Genomic DNA, 19,394 nt, shown 5'->3' with positions numbered 1-19,394 from the left:
TGTACAGAGCGGAATTTGACACACCGTCTAACGGTGTTCCTCCAAAGGAATGTATTTTGGCACCACCTACAAGAGATTATTTTTGACTTTTTCAGTTTCAAAAAATGTGTAATTACAGATTAAAGTTACATTAATGAATGACTAAAACCGATTTTGTTTCTGCGCACTCTTTGTATGCAAAAAAGAAGTTCATGAAAAACGCCTCCAAAATCGCAGTCAAAGGTGGTATCCTGCCTTAAACGCAACAGAAAGCGTATATGTTTCTAGTTGCGAATACTACACAATTAAGTTCAAGAATACCGTGTCAGAAACGTATGCGCATTTTTACCGTTCGCAACGTGCATACGTAAAGTTGCGTATACAGGGTTCCTGTGTTTTAGCATATTCTTATCTCTCTCACTTTCTTTCGCTCGCTCACTTGCACTCGCTGCTGCCTGCCTTCTTCAGCGCGTTCATAACGTTTCTGGTGCCGAAAAAGCGAGATGCACGTTTTCCCTTTCCTGTATGTCTAACGTTTCTTATATTCTTACTGAATCGAAATTTTCTGTAATTCGGATTTTACTTTAAAATATCTCCGTTTGGAGATAACTTACACAAAAATGCAAGAACACTTTTCTTCCTGTTTCTTTAAGGTCGAATCGATTGGGACTAAAAAGACCTCGATTAGCTCAACCATTTCTGAGATATGAATACCTCACCTCGTTTCAACTCACAGTTTCTCGTAAAAAAAACACGGTTTATTTCACGCCGTTCGGGCGCACTTCGTTACGCTGAACTTGGCGTAAGGCACTACTGTGTTTCTTGATCGAGTTTAATTGTCTAAAGAATATCCTCTTTTTTCCCATCTCTCTCTCTGTGTCGTTAGAAAAGTTTCTTATAGCAAACAAAATATTATTGGTTGATTTTTTAATGCTGTGTATTAACTTTATTTGCATGATTCAACTGTTGATCATGCATTTGACATTGCAAGGTTATAAAAATTAGAACGTATGAATTTAGGAAACCTTAAAGAAAGTATGTCATGATCATTGACGATTAGTGGAAGCGGTTGTTCGAGTCGACCCAAACGCGTATTAAAAATCACTATAAACTTCGTGGTGTAAAATCTCACTCAAGACGAAGGAAAACTCACGTGAAGTCACGCGATAGTGAAAATATTACCAGTATCGTAATCATAATAGTGTTTCATTCGAGTTTAAAATGAATTTAAGCTCAGTATAAATAAGAATAATATATTTCAATCGATATGAATATGAATAATATGTTTCAATCGATTAGAATGAATTTGTTTGTAAATACTGTTTGACGGGAAATATCAAATTCATTCTTCAATTTCTAGTGAGGATATTTACACAACAATTCAGAGTGAAGAATTCATTTCGATGGGAACATTTCTCCAATTCGAATGACTTGGCTGCCACTCTGCTTCTCACACTGCAAGAAATTTAGAGAATATTAGAGAAAGATTTATGAGAAATTTATTACGTTGTTATTAATTAGACGGGCGACTCTGGTTTTACCATTAATTCTAATTTTTCTCTTTCATCGTTATATTTTAATATATATAGAGTGACCATCAAGAACTTGCTGAAATTAGCTATTACTATTTAACAACTATTCATTTATTTCGTTCTATGTAGCACAGTCCTTCTAACACACAATTTCGCAATGTAGGAAGGAACACACAATTCATCGATAACTTCATTCATTCTAAGAGCAAGGACTTCTTTCATCGCGTCCATCTTCTGCCTGAAAGATGGCAAAAAGTAATAGATAATGCCGGAAAATATTTTGATTGAAGATATTATGTCATTTAAAATAATATTAATAGAAGAACTTAGATTGCCTTAAAAACGTTGGAAAGTTTTACATACTCTTAATATTTAATATCTTAATAATTATCTTAATAATTAATAGTTGTTTATAACATGATAAAACACATTTTTGCTTTATAATTTCTATCTACGAGCAGATGTACATGTTGTACCAAACACTCTATATAACTGGGATTAAAATAAGAGGAGAATTGGATTAAGATTATAAAGAGAAAAATAATTTTTATGAAGACAAAAATATTATTATGAATTACATATAAAAATTAAATATACTTAAAAGTTAACTCTTAATTTTACTAATTATTTTTGAAATACTCCGGCCATGCCACTCTTTCAATCCAGGGGATATAGTGATATACTCGAGTGTACACACCAGGTATGATGCTCCCGCACAGATGTCCTACACTCGTAATACCAATGATGTTATACATATGGCTATGAACTGTGTTAAAAACAACCAATGGTCCTCCGCTGTCACCCTAACAAACATGTAACATATTACACAAAATATATTAGCTTCGAGTGAAATATAAAATTGAAACTTTTTATTTTTGCACGGATGATAGCAACTATTGTTTAGATTTTTTTGGATTTTTTGATCTTTCGATACTTTTCTGTCCCAACGTCATCTGATATTGATCAAATAGTATAACTGATTATTTTGTTTAATCTAGATTTGGATCCAGAAATGATAATAAAATATTGTAATAACCATCGGTTGTGGGGAAACAATTTTGAAAAGAAAGAATAATTTACATATTATTAGATAAATATTCTCGACTCGAAACAGGAATCGATATATTACCTGACAAGTATCTTTTCCTTCTTCTCCTGCACATATTTGCCATTCGTCAATAATACCTCGTGCAAGCTGAGGACTGCCATCGAAAAAGCTCTCATTGCAAGAGTACTGCGGAACTAAACTGAGCGTCACTTTCTGCAAATTGTCGGAGTTTTGTTCGTCGGCTGTAGCACAAAGCAATATAAAATTACAGTTATTCAAAAATTCACAACAAAGATTCCTATTATAATATAATATTTAATCCTATTTTTTTCTTAAGTTGACCATCTTATATGCACGCACATATATATATATATATTCATATAAATATATTCTATATAATAAATAAATAAATAAACAAATATATGTATTTTTTTAACATAAATCAATTCCTGTAGTATATTCCATATGTAAAAATGCTAAAGTAAAATTATAAAAAAATAAATATTTTCGAGCTGTTTTGTATTTTTTATCTTATATTATATACTTTCCAGTACAAAATATTAAATATCTCGTAAACTGTTGGCAAATTTCTTATATATTTTGTGTTTTACAGTTTGAGCACTTTCCTCAATACAGTTTAGAACATACAGCTGATGGTCCGATGACAGAACTTAACTTTTGACAATTGAACCAAAACAGTTTCCCTTGTTAGATTCTTTTGTTAGATTATCAGATTATATTTAAAGTTGCATCAGAAGAAATATCCAAACCATTTTGATATCAAGCATACATTCGTTTCAATAATTGTACAACAATTTTTTCCGATGAAGTATTATAAAAAGCGTAATGAATAGTCATAATTATGAGCTACAAAACAACCTGCACGATAATCCGTTATACATATAATTAGCTTTTGCTCTTAGTGACACTCTTAGTGACAATATATGAAATATAAGTGATAATATGCAACGTTACAATTGCAGTAAGAGATTCAGAGAAAAACCCAAATATTTGTAATACTTTTAGATAAAACTATAGTAGTAAAAATATACTAGATAAAATTATAATAAAAGATCAACATTCGCACTATGTGCTGTCATTTTAAGACTTCTATCATAAAATTGATTACTTATTATGCAAATCAATCACTAGCCATGTAAGCAGTGGTTCGCAATTGATGTTTATTTATTGTGTTCTTGATTTTTTATCGGAAAAAGTATATTCAAACTTTGGTGTAAACGAATGTATATTATGATTATGTATTCTTCCTCAGCCCTCTGTCTTCTTGCGTGATCTCTATGATTCTCCATGTCCACTTGCTTTGAGCTGGCTTCTTGAAGAGCGTATTCATGCAGAACAGGTCCTCAGAACAGGTGCTCAGGATAGGCTAGCATTATTTTATCTTGTTCGTTCCTAGTACCTAGGTTAAATGGCCCTATGTTCACCTGGTCTGTCGTTTTGTTGCCTATCTTCGCATTAAAGTATCCCATTATAACAACAAATTTAGCTCTCTCAGCCCTCTTCGTAGCCCTTACTCATTCTCAGTAGCGCCAATTGGTGTGTAAACCTGTATCACCTGCATCTGTCGTTTAATTTGACCATGACGTAGATCATTCTCTCTGACATAGCACATATTTTATAGACGTTTTAGATATCTATTCACTATTATCGTCATTCCCCCGATATGTCAGCTGGCTTTATTATTGTTTTGGAATAGTAAATGTTCAGACCTGGATACCGTCGTCGCAGCCTCACCTTCCAAACATGTCTCATAGACTCCCAGAATGCCCCCCTGAATATGCTGCAGCTTGATATGTTCCAGCTCCTAAAGATGCTTCTCTCGTTGCATGGTGCGAATGTTATATATTGCAAACAATAATTTCGTACTGGGACCGTTTCTTGTTTTTCTTTCCATCGAATTTATCTCCTCCAGAATCCTTGAGGCAGACTGACGAATCAGTGCGAGATTCGGAGCTTCGCGCTTTATTCGCCTGGGGTAATTTTATTTAAAAATCCGACATTTTGTATATGGAAGGAGTTGGCAGTTAAGTCACCATGCTTTCCGAACGGGTTAGTGACTACCTGTTGGTCCGCGGAGACCACTTTATTTCATCTCCACTCTCCATGCAAGTTTGGCAAGCGTTCCCTTATCCGCCACTCGGCGACACGGTTACAAGCTCCCTCGATATCATATTTTTTTTTCAGAATCATGTAATTATAATTAAGTGCACTCATTATAAACACAGTTTAATTAACTCGATGCTACTCCAATCATAATTGACAAAGTCATATGCATTTAATTGTTAATTAATTAAAGTATAAATTTTGTATGTCATGATCATATAAAAAATGTACATAATTCCTGTTTTCGATCACATAGACCACATAAGAAAGCTTTATTGTTATCTCTTACCCCAATCAAGACGTCCCCATCCAGTAGCAACTGCTGTGTCACCATAACCAGTATCAGGTAAGTCAACCGGAAGACATGCCGGCCTGGCCCACATGGTATAAGTAACCGGGGTTTCCAACTTTATTATGGCTATGTCGTGGTATACCGACGGGATTTTATAATCAGGATGCGATATTCTTTCGACAATTCTGATGGTTTGCGGCCTTGCATTATCATTCATCCGCGCTAGATTCAAGTCACCGATTCGTGCCCACTTCGCGACTCCCCTTTAAATCGGATGAAATATATCAAGGTAGATATATTGAGATTTAGAAAAGGGGAAGGATGACTTACAAGATATACAGGGTGAAAAAAAACCCCGGGACCCCTGAAAATTTCGAAAAATATACACTTTATAAAAAACTTCAGTTTCAGACAAAAGTCGTAGCGTTGAAAAAGATCTATTTTTTGATCTTAACAATTTGACTTTGGATGGCGTCATCAAGGTCAGGACAAAGTTACCTTGGATTTTTTAAATGGAGCCCCCAATTTTTTATTACGTATTATTATAGCCCTTCTTCAGACCTTTTCAAAGCACTATGGTTTTATCTAATTTGAATAAGCTATTCCGAAGTTATCGAGTTTTTTAAAGTAAGATATCTAGCCAACTAAGGCAAGATCGGAGGATGATCCAGCCAACTAAGGCAAGATCGTAGGATGATCCGGCCAACTAAGGCAAGATCAGAGGATGATTCGGCCAACTAAGGCAAGGTCGGGAGTTGTCCGGCCAACTAAGGCAATACTGGAAAGCTTTAAAGTAATTGTTCAAAATGTCCGCCATCAACAGTTTGACAATAAGCTAATCTATCGTAAAAAGATGAAACGGCTTTTGAATGTAATCAGCAGGGATGAGAGCAGCTTCATCAAGAATTCGATTTCGTAAGTCATCCAAATTTTGTAGTTTCGTTTTGTAAACTCTATCTTTTAAATGGCCCCACAGGAAGTAATCGTTAGGTGATAAATTGGGTGATCGAGGAGGCCATTCTATAGGTCCTTTTCTACCTATCCATCGATGAGGAAACACTGTAACACCAGATAATTACGGACGTCCTTCCGTAATGTGGGGGGGGGGCACCATCTTGTTGGAACCATGTATGCTCGAAGTTGTCATCCATAATTGCTTGTATCGCTGGAACTATTTCTTCTTAGCATATTCTCTTAGCATATTCTTATATTTTATTGCTGTTAAATTTCCATCAATAAAGAGTGGACCTATGAGAACATTATTCAAAATGCCTACCCAAACATTCACTTTTTGTGGATACTGCGTGTGTGTTTCTTCAATCCAGTGAGGATTTGTATCTGACCAAAATCTACAATTGTGTCGATTAACGACATTTAACTGAAATGTTGCCTCATCTGAAAATATTACATTTGATAGATAGTTAGGATCTTCGGCTATTTTTTCCATCATCAAATCACAAAATTCAATGCGACTATCAAAATCATCTTCATTTAGCTCTTGTACAAAATGGATCTTATAAGGATGAAATTTATTCATTTTCAATATTTTAAGCACAGACATTTGATCTATTTCATGTTGCTGTCCTACTTTGCGGGTCGAATCATGCGGATTTTCGATAAAGGATTGTAGAACATCTAATGATTTTTCTACACTTGTTGCTGATACTGGCCTACCTGGTATTGCACGATTTTTCACACTTCCAGTTTCCTGAAAATGCCTTATCGTTCTTTCAACGGTAGATTTTGAAATGGCATTACCCTGATTACGAAAAGTTTCATTAAAAAGCCACCTCACATCATTGTACGATCTTAGTCGATCATCCCATCTTCTCATCATCAAAAGAGATATGCGTTCTCGTTCTGAAAGACTTGCCATATTGACAAGCAGAAGTGGTAAGATTTAGTCTAATCGACTAAATTAATATTTGGATCAATTCAAAGTTATTCTAAACACAGTGCTGAAGAATAATAATGAGCACAGAATGAAGCGCATTTAAGTCAGCTTACAACTAGCTTCAAACTGTTTCTTAATAATTTTCAAAAAAATAGAGGAATTTCAGTCGAGTTTGCGATTCACTAAACTGTAATGAGTATTAAATGAGTAAATGGAAGAAATAAACATCGAACAGCAGAATAGTTCAAATAAATAAATAACTGAAATAAATCAATTAACGAAATTAAGACAAGCCAATAGGAGCCAACGCCTGGAAGTTAGTCGCACAATTATTTTTATGAGTTGGCTAGATCATCCTCCGATCTTGTCTTAGTTGGCTCGATCACTCCGACCTTGTCTTAATTGGCCGGATCATCCTCCGATCTTGCCTTAGTTGGCTAGATACCTTACTTTAAAAAACTCGATAACTTCGGAACAGCTTATTCAAATTGAATAGAACTATAGTGCTTTGAAAAGGTCTGAAGAAGGGCTACAAGAATATGCAATAAAAAATTGGGAGTTCTATTTAAAACATACGAGGTGACCTTATCCTGACCTTGATGACGCCACCCAAGGTCAAATTGTTAAGATCGGTAAATAGATCCTTTTCAACGCTACGACTTTTGTCTGAAACATTTTTTTATAAAGTGTATATTTTTCGAAATTTTCAGTGGTCCCGGGGTTTTTTCTTCACCCTGTATAATATTATAGGCAATTTTTGATATATGTTATACTAAAATACACATTTTAGCGTTAGCAGTAGTACATGATAGTAGTACACATATCAAAATAAGCTCCGCCTCTACCAATATCAACCTTGATATATATACACAGAGTGTTTTATTTTGAATGATATGGTCGATTATCTCGCGAATCGATGATTTTATTGAAAAACTTTTCGAACGAAAGTTGCATAGCTTGAAGGGGGACACCTGATCAAAATGTGGACTTAACCTTGAGTGACCTTGTCAAAATCAGGTCAAGGTCATTAATGTTTTTTTAAATGGAAATCCCTATTTTTTATTACATATTGTAGCTTATCTCAAGAGCTTTCCAAAACACTATAATAAAGTTACGTTTCATTGAATACTTTCCGAGTTATGAGGCTTGAAAGTTAAGGCAAGACCGATCACTGATCCGGTCAACTAAGGCAAGACTAATCATTGTTCCGGCCAACTAAGGCAAGACCAATCACTAATCTGTGATCAGTGATCCGGATTAGTGATCGGTCTTGCCTTAGTTGGCCGGAACAATGATCGGTCTTGCCTTAACTTTCAAGCCTCATAACTCGGAAAGTATTCAATGAAACGTAACTTTATTATAGTGTTTTGGAAAGCTCTTGAGATAAGCTACAATATGTAATAAAAAATAGGGATTTCCATTTAAAAAAACATTAATGGCCTTGACCTGATTTTGACAAGGTCACTCAAGGTTAAGTCCACATTTTGATCATGTATCCCCCTTAAAGCCATGCAACTTTCGTTCGAAAAATTTTTCAATAAAATCATCGATTCGCGAAATAATCGACCATATTGTTTAAAATGAAACACCCTATATATACAGGATGTTAGGAAAGTCAGGAAACAGTCAAATATCTTGAAAACAAAACGTTTCTGAGAAAAATCTCTCCAACCAAAGTTATAAGGTTTTAAAAATTTTATTGAATGATCGTATCCGTTTGACCTTGGGTGGAGGGGTCAAGGCGAAGTCAAGGCCAACATGATTTTTTTAAATGGAATATCCCACTTTTTATCACATAGTGTTAAAGATGACAGCGAGACGCATAGTGTTTCCAAAACACTACTTGACCTATTTTTGGTGAGAATTGTCTGAGTTATGAGCTTTAGAATTTACGGTGCCGTCAGGAATAATATTACGAGGGTAGTCCCAGAAGTACCTGACCTAACAAAAAAAACACAAAAAATTTGGGAAAAAATATCTTTATTTCTCTACATAGCCTCCTTTTAGCTCAATACACTTTTCCCAGCGATGTTCAATAGCTTCGATACCCTGTTTATAGTGGGAATCGTTGAGCTCCTCAAAATAGCCATCAAGCTACCTTGGTCCATTGTTTTGACTGTTCCTTCGTCTTAGGTGTGAAGTGATGGACCCATGTTTCATCCATGGTTATGAATCGACGCAAAAACTCGGCTTTATTGCTGCAAAACTTCGCCAAACACTCGATTGAAACATCCTCACAACGCTGTTTTTGTTCCAATCGCGGCACTCATCTTGCGCATAGCTTTCTCATGTCCAAATTTTCAGTCAATATGCGATGTACAGCACTTTTTGAAATGTCTAACCTGTCTGCTAACTCGCGCACTTTCATTCGACGGTCATCCAATATCATTTTGTGGATTTTCTTCATCATTTCTGGCGCGGTCACCTCATTTGGTCGACTACTGCGATGTTCGTCTTGGCAGCTTGTACGGCCTCGTTTAAACTCTGCCACCAAATATTTTACTGTTGTAAACGAAGGAGCAGACTTCCTCAGAGTAGAATCTAGCTTCGCTTTGATATTGGTTGGATTGAGGCCTTTCAAATGAAAGTATTGTATCACATAACGATGACTAATTTTTTCCATGTTTACAAATTCACTGAGAGTGTTCACTATTGATGGCTGCCAAACAAATACTAAACAACGTAGCGTCGTCAAATTTCAAACTTAAGCTTTATAAGGTTGGTACTTTCTACCATAGTCATTCTTTTCAAACAACACTCGCTATCTATATGTCAGGTCAGGTATTTCTGGGACTACCCTCGTATCCAGGATGTACCGCGTGGAGGTTGCATGGTCAGACTTTACATCCCTGTGCGTGCGTGCGTGTGCGTGCGTGCGTGCGTGTGTGTGTGTATATCAGCGAAGATAAGGACCCCGCAGTTCGTCACTCCCGCAGTATTTAATGACTCCAAACCCTCTCTGCTGTGTGTGTGTGTGTGCGCCCGCGCACGCGTGCGTGTGTATGTAGACGGGTGTTTACTGAATTAAGTGTTCAAATTGTCTTCTGTCTGCTGCTTGACAATGACCTAATCGTAGATGAAATTCATTTAAAACGTTTCATCTCATTTCTGGTGAGATAAGATTTACTTGATGTAGTATGCGTTCCTTAAGGTCTGCCAAGTTAGTAGGTTTCGTTGCATATACATTGTAATAAATTATTTGTAAATTGTCATCAGACTTACAAATCATTTGTAGGAGTTCATCCTTATTCTTACGTATACACACACACACACACATACATACACAGCAGAGAAAATTTGGAGCTATTAAATATTGCGGGAGTGACGAACCGCGGGGTCCTTATCTTCGCTGACACACAACACACACACATACAGGGGTGTAAAGTCCGACCATGCAACCTCTACGCGGTACATACTGGATAATACTAATGCTGGCGGCACCGTAAATTCTAAAGCTCATAACTCAGACAATTCTCAACAAAAGTAGGTCATCAAGTAGTGTTTTGGAAACGTCTCGCTATTATCTTTAACGCTGTATGATAAAAAGTGGGGTATTCTATTTAAATAAATCACGTTGGCCTTGACCTCGCTTTGACCCCTCCACCCAAGGTCAAACGGATATAACCATTCAATAGAATTTTAAAAACTCTACAACTTTGGTTGGAAAGATTTTTCTCAGAAACGTTTCGTTTTCAAGATATTTGACCGTTTCCTGATTTTTCTACCACCCTGTATCAAAGAATCGCCGAAAATCGCCTTATATATTTGTATACTTTGACATACCAGTCTTGGCTATAAGTACAATGGGCTGCTGTCAGTACCACTCTGTCGGAAATCAAGCTACCACCACATAGCCACAGTATTTCATTCTGTTCATTTTCAAATCCGATAGCTACCATGTGCGGAAATTCTTTTGGCTCAGCTTTTGTACCTCCGACGATCAATCTGCGCAAATTCAGTAAATCGGCGTATGTTGATCCGTTCGTAGAATCGACTATTGTAAATGCTCCAGCTTCCACATTCTCCGTACATTCTATACAAAGAAATTACGTTCAAATAAATATATAATATATATAGTCATCACTTACAAAAATTATAACTCAAAGATTATATTTATTTTATTATATAAAGCATTTTCTATGAAATAAAAGTGCGTTAATACTCATAAAATAGAAGAAAAATGTTTTAATAAATATGGATCGAAAAATTAATATTACCGATAAAATTAGTATTATTATATATTATAATTGTATTAATATTGTTGTTATGAACAATTTATTTTAATTAAAACAAATTACTCACTTCTGATGCTTTTGTGCTTTCACAATATGGTAAGAATGACACCGCATTATTCTAATAAAAAAATGGCAGAAATGCATTTCGTTTATGGCTGTACATCAGAAGCGAGTAAGTCACTTGCTTTAATTAAAATAAATAATTATTTATAACTCCGGCAATATTAATTTTTCGACTTATTTCGGGACTTTAATCTTCCATTTTATGAATATTATCTGCCCTTAAAATGCGTCCTTTACATACATAACACTCTGTACAATGGTCACATATAACACATTACTCAATAAGTTCGTAGGATAACATATAGATGGCGCTACCATATTGACAATCCATATGATTTTTAGGAAGTACTAACCTTCAAATGATACGTATTAAAATTTCATGACAATCGGACGCTTAGTTCACAAGTTACAGTGGTTTTAGTGACGCTACTGCTTTAATTTTGAAAACAATGGAAAAATCTCAGTTTCGTGTGTTAATAAAGCATTGCTTTTTAATGCGAAAGAATACTGTTCAAGCAAAGCAATGGCTTGACAAGTGTTATTCGGACTCTGGTCCAGCCGAGACAAATGGTAGAGAAGTGGTTTGCTGATTTTAAAGGCGGCCGTACAAATACCGATGACGCTGAACGCTCTGGTCGCCCAAATTCGACAGTTATTCCAGAAAACATAAAAGAAGTCCACAAAATAGTTTTGGCCGATCGTAAATTGAAGTTACGTGAAATAGCCGACACCTTAAAGATATCAGAAGGTAGTGTATTCACCATTTTGCATGAACATTTGTCCATGAGGATGCTCTGTTCGAAGTTGGTAACGCGTTTGCTCATAGTCAGTCAAAAATAGCAACGCGTCGACGATTCAGTGGGCTGTTTGAAGCTGTTTCAGCGCAATAAAAATGATTTTTTGATGCGGTATGTGACAATGGATGAAACATGGATCCATCACTACACTCCAGAGTCAAATCGGCAGTCAGCTAAGTGGACAACAACCGGCGAAACCCGCCCAAAGCGACCAAAAACGCAAATGTCAGCTGGTAAGGTTTTGGCCTCCGTATTTTGGGATCCGCAAGATATTTTATTCATTGATTACCTTGAGAAAGGAAGAACCATCAATACTGAATATTATATGGCGTTATTGGCGTTTGAAGGAAGAAATTGCGAAGAAACAACCTCAAATGAAGAAGAAAAAGTGCTCTTTCACCAGGATAATGCACCGTGTCACAAGTTGCTCGCAACAATGACAAAATTGCACGAATTGCACTTTCAATTGTTTCCCCATCCACCGTATTCTCCGGATCTGACTCCCAGCGACTACTACCTGTTTGCAGGCCTAAAAAGAATGCTCCAGGGAAAGAGATTTGGTTCAAATGAAGAAGTGATTGCCGAAACTGAAGCCTATTTTGAGGCCAAAGATAAATCGTTCTACAAAAAAGGCATCGAAATGTTAGAGAAGCGTTGGAATCAATTATTACTCTTAAAGGAGACTATATAGATGAATAAAGTCAAATTTTGCCTAAAAGTTGTTGTTTTATTAGTCATCCTACGAACTTATTGAGTGATATGTTATTACACACATGCACACGTCCACTCGTACGCGAGAAGAATTCATCAAACTGAGTAAAAAACTCTTTGCAGTTTTGTTTTTAAATTAAATTAAAACTAAATTAAAGCTAAATAAATATTTTCACTGTTATTTTCTGTCTTAAGATGTAAATACGATTGGAAAATATAAAAATTTGTAAAAGTATAAATTATAACGCAAAATTTGTTAACTGCTATACATTTTTTTATTTCGATGAATGCTTCTATCTAATTACTAATTTTATTTAAGAATTGAAACTTATTTCTTCTAAATTTCATATTGATGAATCCATTAGATGATTAGATGTATGCATTATGTTTCCAAAAGTCGGAATATTTTCCTCACTGCATTTGAAACATGGAAGATGTCCAATAAGAGAAAGAACCTAATCTGTAAAAATTTTCTATAAATAAATTGCAATCTTATTGGACCATCAGTTATCAAAACTGCACCTCAAAGAAGATATTCAAATTATTTTGAAAACCAGGATATACATGATATTTTCTTAACTTCTTAACTGTGGAGGTAGAAATGGATTAGTCGTGCCATTTTTAGAAAAAAATGTCGAATTTTTTTATGACATTATTATAAAAGTTTTTGGGGCTGCTGAATCCAAATTTGACATCAAAATTTCAAAATTCAAAATGATGAAGTAAACGTTTTAAATGTGAATTTTAAGAACACAAAAATACTAATAAATATCAATATATCAATAAAGAAAATACTATTTTGTCGAATCCGGACTTCAACTAGCGTTAAAAATAAAAATTATGAAAATAAAGAAATTAAAAGTTATATAAACAAAAAAAATTAAAAATTATAAGAACAAATAAAAATTATAAATTATAAAAACAGAAAAAATTAAAAATTATTAAAATTCCCGAAAAATTAAAAACTATAAAAATAGAAAGATATAAAAATGAAGTCAAAAGCCTATAGATATCCATTTTCATGAAAATCCGATTATTTTCAAAATTCTTACATTCCATATTAGATTTGCCGTTTTGAATTCTGAAATTTGATATCAAATTCGGATTCAGTGACCCTAGAATCGTACACCTAGATACCTACGCAAATAACAATAACTTTACTATTTTTTCTCTTCGATGCGCGTACACGCGTCACCCACACCAGTGACATGACCTTTTCATGTGCGTATACGCGTCACCCATAGTCAAGGGGTTAATTATCTATCTTCTATTTAGAAATAAATTAGAATTACTTGCTCGCGCTAATGATCCTCTGCTGTTGTCAAATATCAAAGTCCGCGGCGTGCTTATTCTTTCGGTGGAGCTTATGGTTAGTTTTGACATTATCCTTTTCGTGGTGATATCCTTTCCGTTTTCATTGTTTGTCGGGCAACAAACTATCGGTTGAAAATCTATAAATCCGCATGTAATGGGTAAGTTTCCGGCTAACAATGCGTCGCAAACTGGCGGACAGTCTTCCAGGAGCTTGCATACACCTGACGTCAAGAACCTGCTTGAATTGCTAATCGTACACCTTTCTGGAAATTACAAAAGTATCATTAACGAATTTTAAAAAAAACTTACTTTTAACGTTTTGACAGTCGCTGCCATGTATATAACCTTATTTTTTTAACAATTATCACTTTATAAAAAGTATTTGTCGACAACAGTCCCTAATAATAATAATAGTAATAACATTACACATTAAAAAAATTGTGCGATTCCATAGAATAATATTAAATTAAATAATAAATAAATAAAACAAAATAATTACCGGTTTGTATGCTTATAAGAAAATTGTTATCTCGCTTTACAACTTAACTTTCTTACGAAATAACTTTCTTATGAAATAAATACTGTGTTAATAAAAAAATATATTTTTTAATCAGTTCTTTTGATTTTTGGTTTTATCACAAAGATTTATTTCAACTATGTAAATAATTATTTTAATTGATGATATTGTGAATCAAAATAAAATTTTATTTTAATTAAAAATTCAGATTTTGCAATGGAATAAAACTTTATTTATTTTTCACTAACTAAAATTTTTATTTTTAAAAAATATTTTTCTGGTAACATTAATTTTTTTAAATATTGTTTTTGTTTTAATATGTAATGTCAAAACTGAATGTAAATACTTCAATTAAAATAAATTCTTAATATAAAATACTTCAGTTCAATATTAAAATTTCGCAGCGAAAATAAAGAATATCGAATGTCAACTTCATCCATGTATAAGGTAAATGTACCAATTAGTGGACATGGCCGAATTATTGGACGAAATGACATAAATTTTAAATATTAAGCGTTTGGTAATATTTATGAATTTAAATAAATTTGTTCTAATTTTTCATATTATTTAGAAATTAATTGCTTCATAACTTATTCATATTGAAAATGGTACATCTTTAAAAAGATTTTTCAAAAATAATGTGATGACGGCAATGAGTAAAACATGTCGGTGTCGAAGCAAAAGCTTTAAGACTAGAGTTATTTTTCTTAAGCATTTAATTACTTCGAATTTAGATATTTTATTGGATGCACAATATATAAATTTAAAATATAAAATAATGAGTAGTTCCGAATGTAAAATTGAATAAATAGTATATAATTATTTATTAAAATTAATAAGAATAGAATGTTCAATAAGTGGTACATGCGTACATATGAATGTCCTAGTGAATGGACGATTGTCCAAAAATAAGCGCAACGCAGTTTGATGCTTGTACTAGTCATTGGACAGGCAAGCGAATTGTGGCCGTAGTGTTTAATAGCAAACAAGAAGCAATAAAGACTTGATGAAAGTATGATAAGTTAATTGATATTTAATAATATTTATATTAATATTTAATGATATTTAATAATTGCAATACAAGTCATTGTTTGATTTAAGAACAAACGATTTTAGTTGGTGTATAATAAGAATTTCGAATAATTTTTCGAAACATAACCTTAACATAACCTTAACATAATCTCAGGTTACGTCAATTAATATAATAAACTCTATTTCTCTTTTTGTTAAAGGCAAAATTAATAGAAAATAAAAAGCGAATAAAAGCAGGAAAACGTCAAAGATGTAAATATAGTCAGGTTGACCTTGATAACGCTTTAAGATCAATGCAAAAAGGTACAACTTTGAGAGAAGCATCACGACAGTACAATATTCCTAAGAGCACTTTATTTATAAAAAACCGAAGTAATCGTGAAACGATAATTATTCGACCAGGACCAAAATCATTTTTATCTGTCGAGGAAGAGAACAAAATTGCTATGTGGATTTTAGAACGTTTCGATGCAAAATGTCCAGTAACAAAAATACAACTTTTAGACAACGTGAAACTCTCTACTCTACCTCAATATCAGTAAAAGAACTTCTCCATTTAAAGATAACCGACCAGGAAGACACTAGTTCGATAGCTTTTTAAAACGTCATCCTCGTATTTCGGAACAGATGAGCCAAAATTTAAGCGATGCTCGTAATAAGGCAACAGAAGGAAAGATACAAGCTTGGTTCGCTGAAATACGAAATCATTTGGAACTCAAAAATCTTATCGACGTCGATTCATCACGTATATTTAATTGTGACGAAAGTGCTTTTTCTTAAATCCAAGTGGAGACTGTGTTCTTGTTAGAAAAGGATCAAAAGTGGTTCACAAAGTTACGGATGGCAATGATAAAGAAAGTTTAACCGTTTTATATATCGTGAGTGCCGCTGGAGATATCCCACCACCAATGATTTTGTATTAGTACTCACAAATGCCATCCGAAATTTCGAGCCAAATACCTAAAGGTTAATTCTTCACTTCTTATTACTTCACTTCTTATTAGTTTTATTTGTTAAATTAAATTTGTTAAAAAAATGTTTCTTCTATCCTTTGCATTCAATCATTATTTTTTATTTATTCAACAATTAACAACAAATAATAATAATTTAATTAAAAGCGTATTTTTGTAGAGTGCAGCTTTGGGTGTACAGAGAAAGGTTGGATGACATCTAAAAGTTTCTACGAGTATATCGCAAATATATTTTACCCGTGGTTATTAAAAAATAAGGTAAAATTACCAATCATTCTGTACTTGGATGGATACAGTTCACATCTTACTATGCCACTCTCAGAATTTTGTCGCGATAAGAATATAGAAGTGACTGCATTACCCCCCAATGCGACTCACATTCTTCAGCCACTAGACTGCACGTCGGATTCTTTGGCTGTTTAAAGAAGAATTGGTTACGAGTTGTAAATGAATGGAAATTTCAATAACCCAACATCAAATTTAAAAAATCCAATTTTGCTCCTTTACTTAAAAAGACGACTGATTCCATGAATTTCCAATCTATTGCAAAGAACGCTTTCCAAGTATGCGGTCTATTTCCATTAGATCTCGATACTGTCCCTTATAATAAGCTTGGTGTAATAAATTTCGGCAAAGAGTCAATTAGTAACGAGGATAATAGGAATGGCAACAATGATGAAAAAGAAAAATTCCAAAAACATCTAATTTTTTTCGAAAAAAATCTATCAACCGATGTTCTTTCCTCTTTCAAAGAATATAAAAAATTAGGATTACAAAGCCTCTCTATCGATCTTACTAATGACGGATTATATAAATACTGGTTCAATATAAAACAATTAGCCGGTAATTTTATTTAAATAAATCTTAAAAATTTTTTTGATAAAATATTGTGTGACTATTATTGACAGATTTTTTACGCTTTTTTATATTCTGTTATTTAGGAAATGAAACAGAAGTTCACGATATTTCGACAAACAATGACTCTGCAGATATTTTAGGAAATGATACGACTGAATCACTTTTATTTGATATTATTTTACCTTTAAACCAAGATGAAACAAATCTTTCTTTAAATACCAGCGATATTCCCGAAAACATCGAGATTATAGAAATCCCTCATTCCTCTAATGAGATCTTTCCTAACTTACTAAATGAAGATGCAATTATTGAAAAGCTTAATGTGGAAGTATTTTCTGAATCGACGTCACAAATTATACAAAACGAGATAGGTTCTATTAACATTTCTAACAGTAAGCTAAAATTTAAATATTTCTTACATATTGTTTGAAATTAAGATTTGAATAATAAAATTCTTTTTTTTAATATTTAAAAGAAAATTTAAAATCGGAAGATATATCTCATAGAAAGGACATTGGAAATGAAGGAGAAGCATTTTTTAAGGAAATTTTCATATGGCCTATAAAACCACCAACTTTCCGAAAAATGCACCGAAAAGAGAAAATTCCTTCTGTCGTGACATCAGATGAATAGGATAAATATCAAAAAAAGAAGAAAGAAGAAAAGTTATCCAAGCAGAAAGAGTTAGAAGATAAAAGAGAAGCAAGAAAACGAATTCAAAAAGAGAAAGCAAAGGAAAAAGCTAAAAAGAAACGAGTTGCAGAAAATAAAAAATTGATGAAAAATACTATTTCTATTAAAAATGTAAAAAAAAACTTAAAATAGAATAACAAACTATAATTAAAATATTGCTAGTATTTTACAATTTAAATATTAACCAAAGAAGAATATTTTGTCTTTCACTGTAAAAAGAAACAAGAAAATCAAATTTTCTACATGTTATAAATAAAATTTCATTAAATGCTTTACTAATTACGATTTCATAAATGTTTTTCAATTCTGACAATTAGAGTATGATTTGTTTTTTATAATAAAGAATCGCTCATCATTTGTCCAATAATTGGGTAATATGTTTGTGGACACAGCGACACGTCACATTTCTTTGTCCAATAATTAGGACATATAACGCAAATCATATTTATGGGTAAAAATAATTTACAATTAACACAAATAATATATTGAATAATGAAATTAGTTCAAGGAAACATCCGTTCATACCAGGTATTCATAATAAATTAAAAGTTTAGAATCTAGTAAACTTAAAAAAATTATTTCATTGCGTAATTCCTTGTCCAACTGTCCAATAACTGGTACATTTACCTTACTATATTTTTACGATTCTACAAACTTTTTTGTGAGAATGATATGAAGCAATATAAGTAGATATGTTACGTTATTTTTTTCAAATGCGTTGTACTCAATAATTATCCTTTGTGTATATTTTCTCATACTACTACGTAAAAACAAATTTATCTCAATTATATAATATGAAACATGCTACGCAATATAAAGAAGTGAATATAGAAGAATGTGCATATATAACAAAAGTAACAAGTGTACGGCGTCGAAGAAAGAGACAGAGAGAGAGAAATACATGTATATATATGATTACCTACCTCCAACATCCTTCCCATGTATTTGTGACAGGATTAACGATAATAACGTTAGTAGCGTCATTGAGAGGATCGCCACTACAGTTGGCATTTTTGATAACAGCCTTAGTCGCAGGTTTCTGGATTCAAGAATTCTTCGCGACCGAAGATATACCTCGTCTAACTTGTCCGCTCGTTTACATCTATCTGCTATCAATTTTCCTAGTTCCCACTATGTTGCAAAAAGTCTCACGATATAAGTGGTGATGGATTGTGAAATCATCTCACGTAAGCCTTTTTTTCATTTCTCGTTCCAAGTTATATAATTAGCGCACTTGTTTTTCAAAGAGTTATCATCTTCACAAACATTCACAGTAGAACTAAAGAACGTTTAAATTTTGATAAATTATCAATATAATATTTGATGCAAAATAA

General features: G+C 33.2%; 1 protein-coding gene across 3 annotated transcripts; it reads right to left on the bottom strand.

Annotated features, from left to right (window-relative positions):
* Positions 1 to 1,290: 1,290 nt before the first annotated feature.
* LOC105185633 (venom protease) lies at positions 1,291 to 19,145 on the bottom strand. 3 transcript variants are annotated; one of them, XM_011145272.3, is made up of 7 exons: positions 18,984 to 19,145; positions 13,968 to 14,252; positions 10,653 to 10,902; positions 4,973 to 5,238; positions 2,641 to 2,801; positions 2,209 to 2,314; positions 1,291 to 1,434 (listed from the first exon to the last, which is right to left on the bottom strand). In XM_011145272.3, exons 1-7 carry the CDS (start codon positions 19,069 to 19,071, stop codon positions 1,430 to 1,432), a joined length of 1,161 nt encoding a protein of 386 aa, XP_011143574.1. In that variant the 5' UTR covers positions 19,072 to 19,145; the 3' UTR covers positions 1,291 to 1,429. The 3 variants fall into 3 exon arrangements, with proteins under 3 accessions (XP_011143574.1, XP_011143573.1, XP_019698125.1); XM_011145271.3 differs by lacking the exon at positions 1,291 to 1,434 and adding an exon at positions 1,590 to 1,749; XM_019842566.2 differs by lacking the exon at positions 1,291 to 1,434 and having other exon boundaries at positions 2,087 to 2,314.
* Between the last annotated feature and the right edge of the window lie 249 nt (positions 19,146 to 19,394).

The sequence above is a fragment of the Harpegnathos saltator genome, unplaced genomic scaffold, assembly GCF_003227715.2.
Source record: "Harpegnathos saltator strain DR-91 unplaced genomic scaffold, Hsal_v8.6 scaffold67, whole genome shotgun sequence".
NCBI classification, from domain to species: Eukaryota; Metazoa; Arthropoda; class Insecta; order Hymenoptera; family Formicidae; genus Harpegnathos; species Harpegnathos saltator.
Note: the sequence above shows the minus strand (reverse complement) of the source record. Positions and strands in the feature narration are given on the sequence as shown.

Excerpts from the sequence above, each read along its gene's own strand:
- LOC105185633 (XM_019842566.2), bottom strand. The coding sequence starts at position 19,071 with ATGCCAACTGTAGTGGCGATCCTCTCAATGACGCTACTAACGTTATTA. Across the intron at positions 14,253-18,983 it reads ACATGGGAAGGATGTTGGAG|AAAGGTGTACGATTAGCAAT; the intron begins GTAGGTAATCAT and ends TGTAATTTCCAG. Across the intron at positions 2,315-2,640 it reads AAGGAAAAGATACTTGTCAG|GGTGACAGCGGAGGACCATT; the intron begins GTAATATATCGA and ends CATGTTTGTTAG.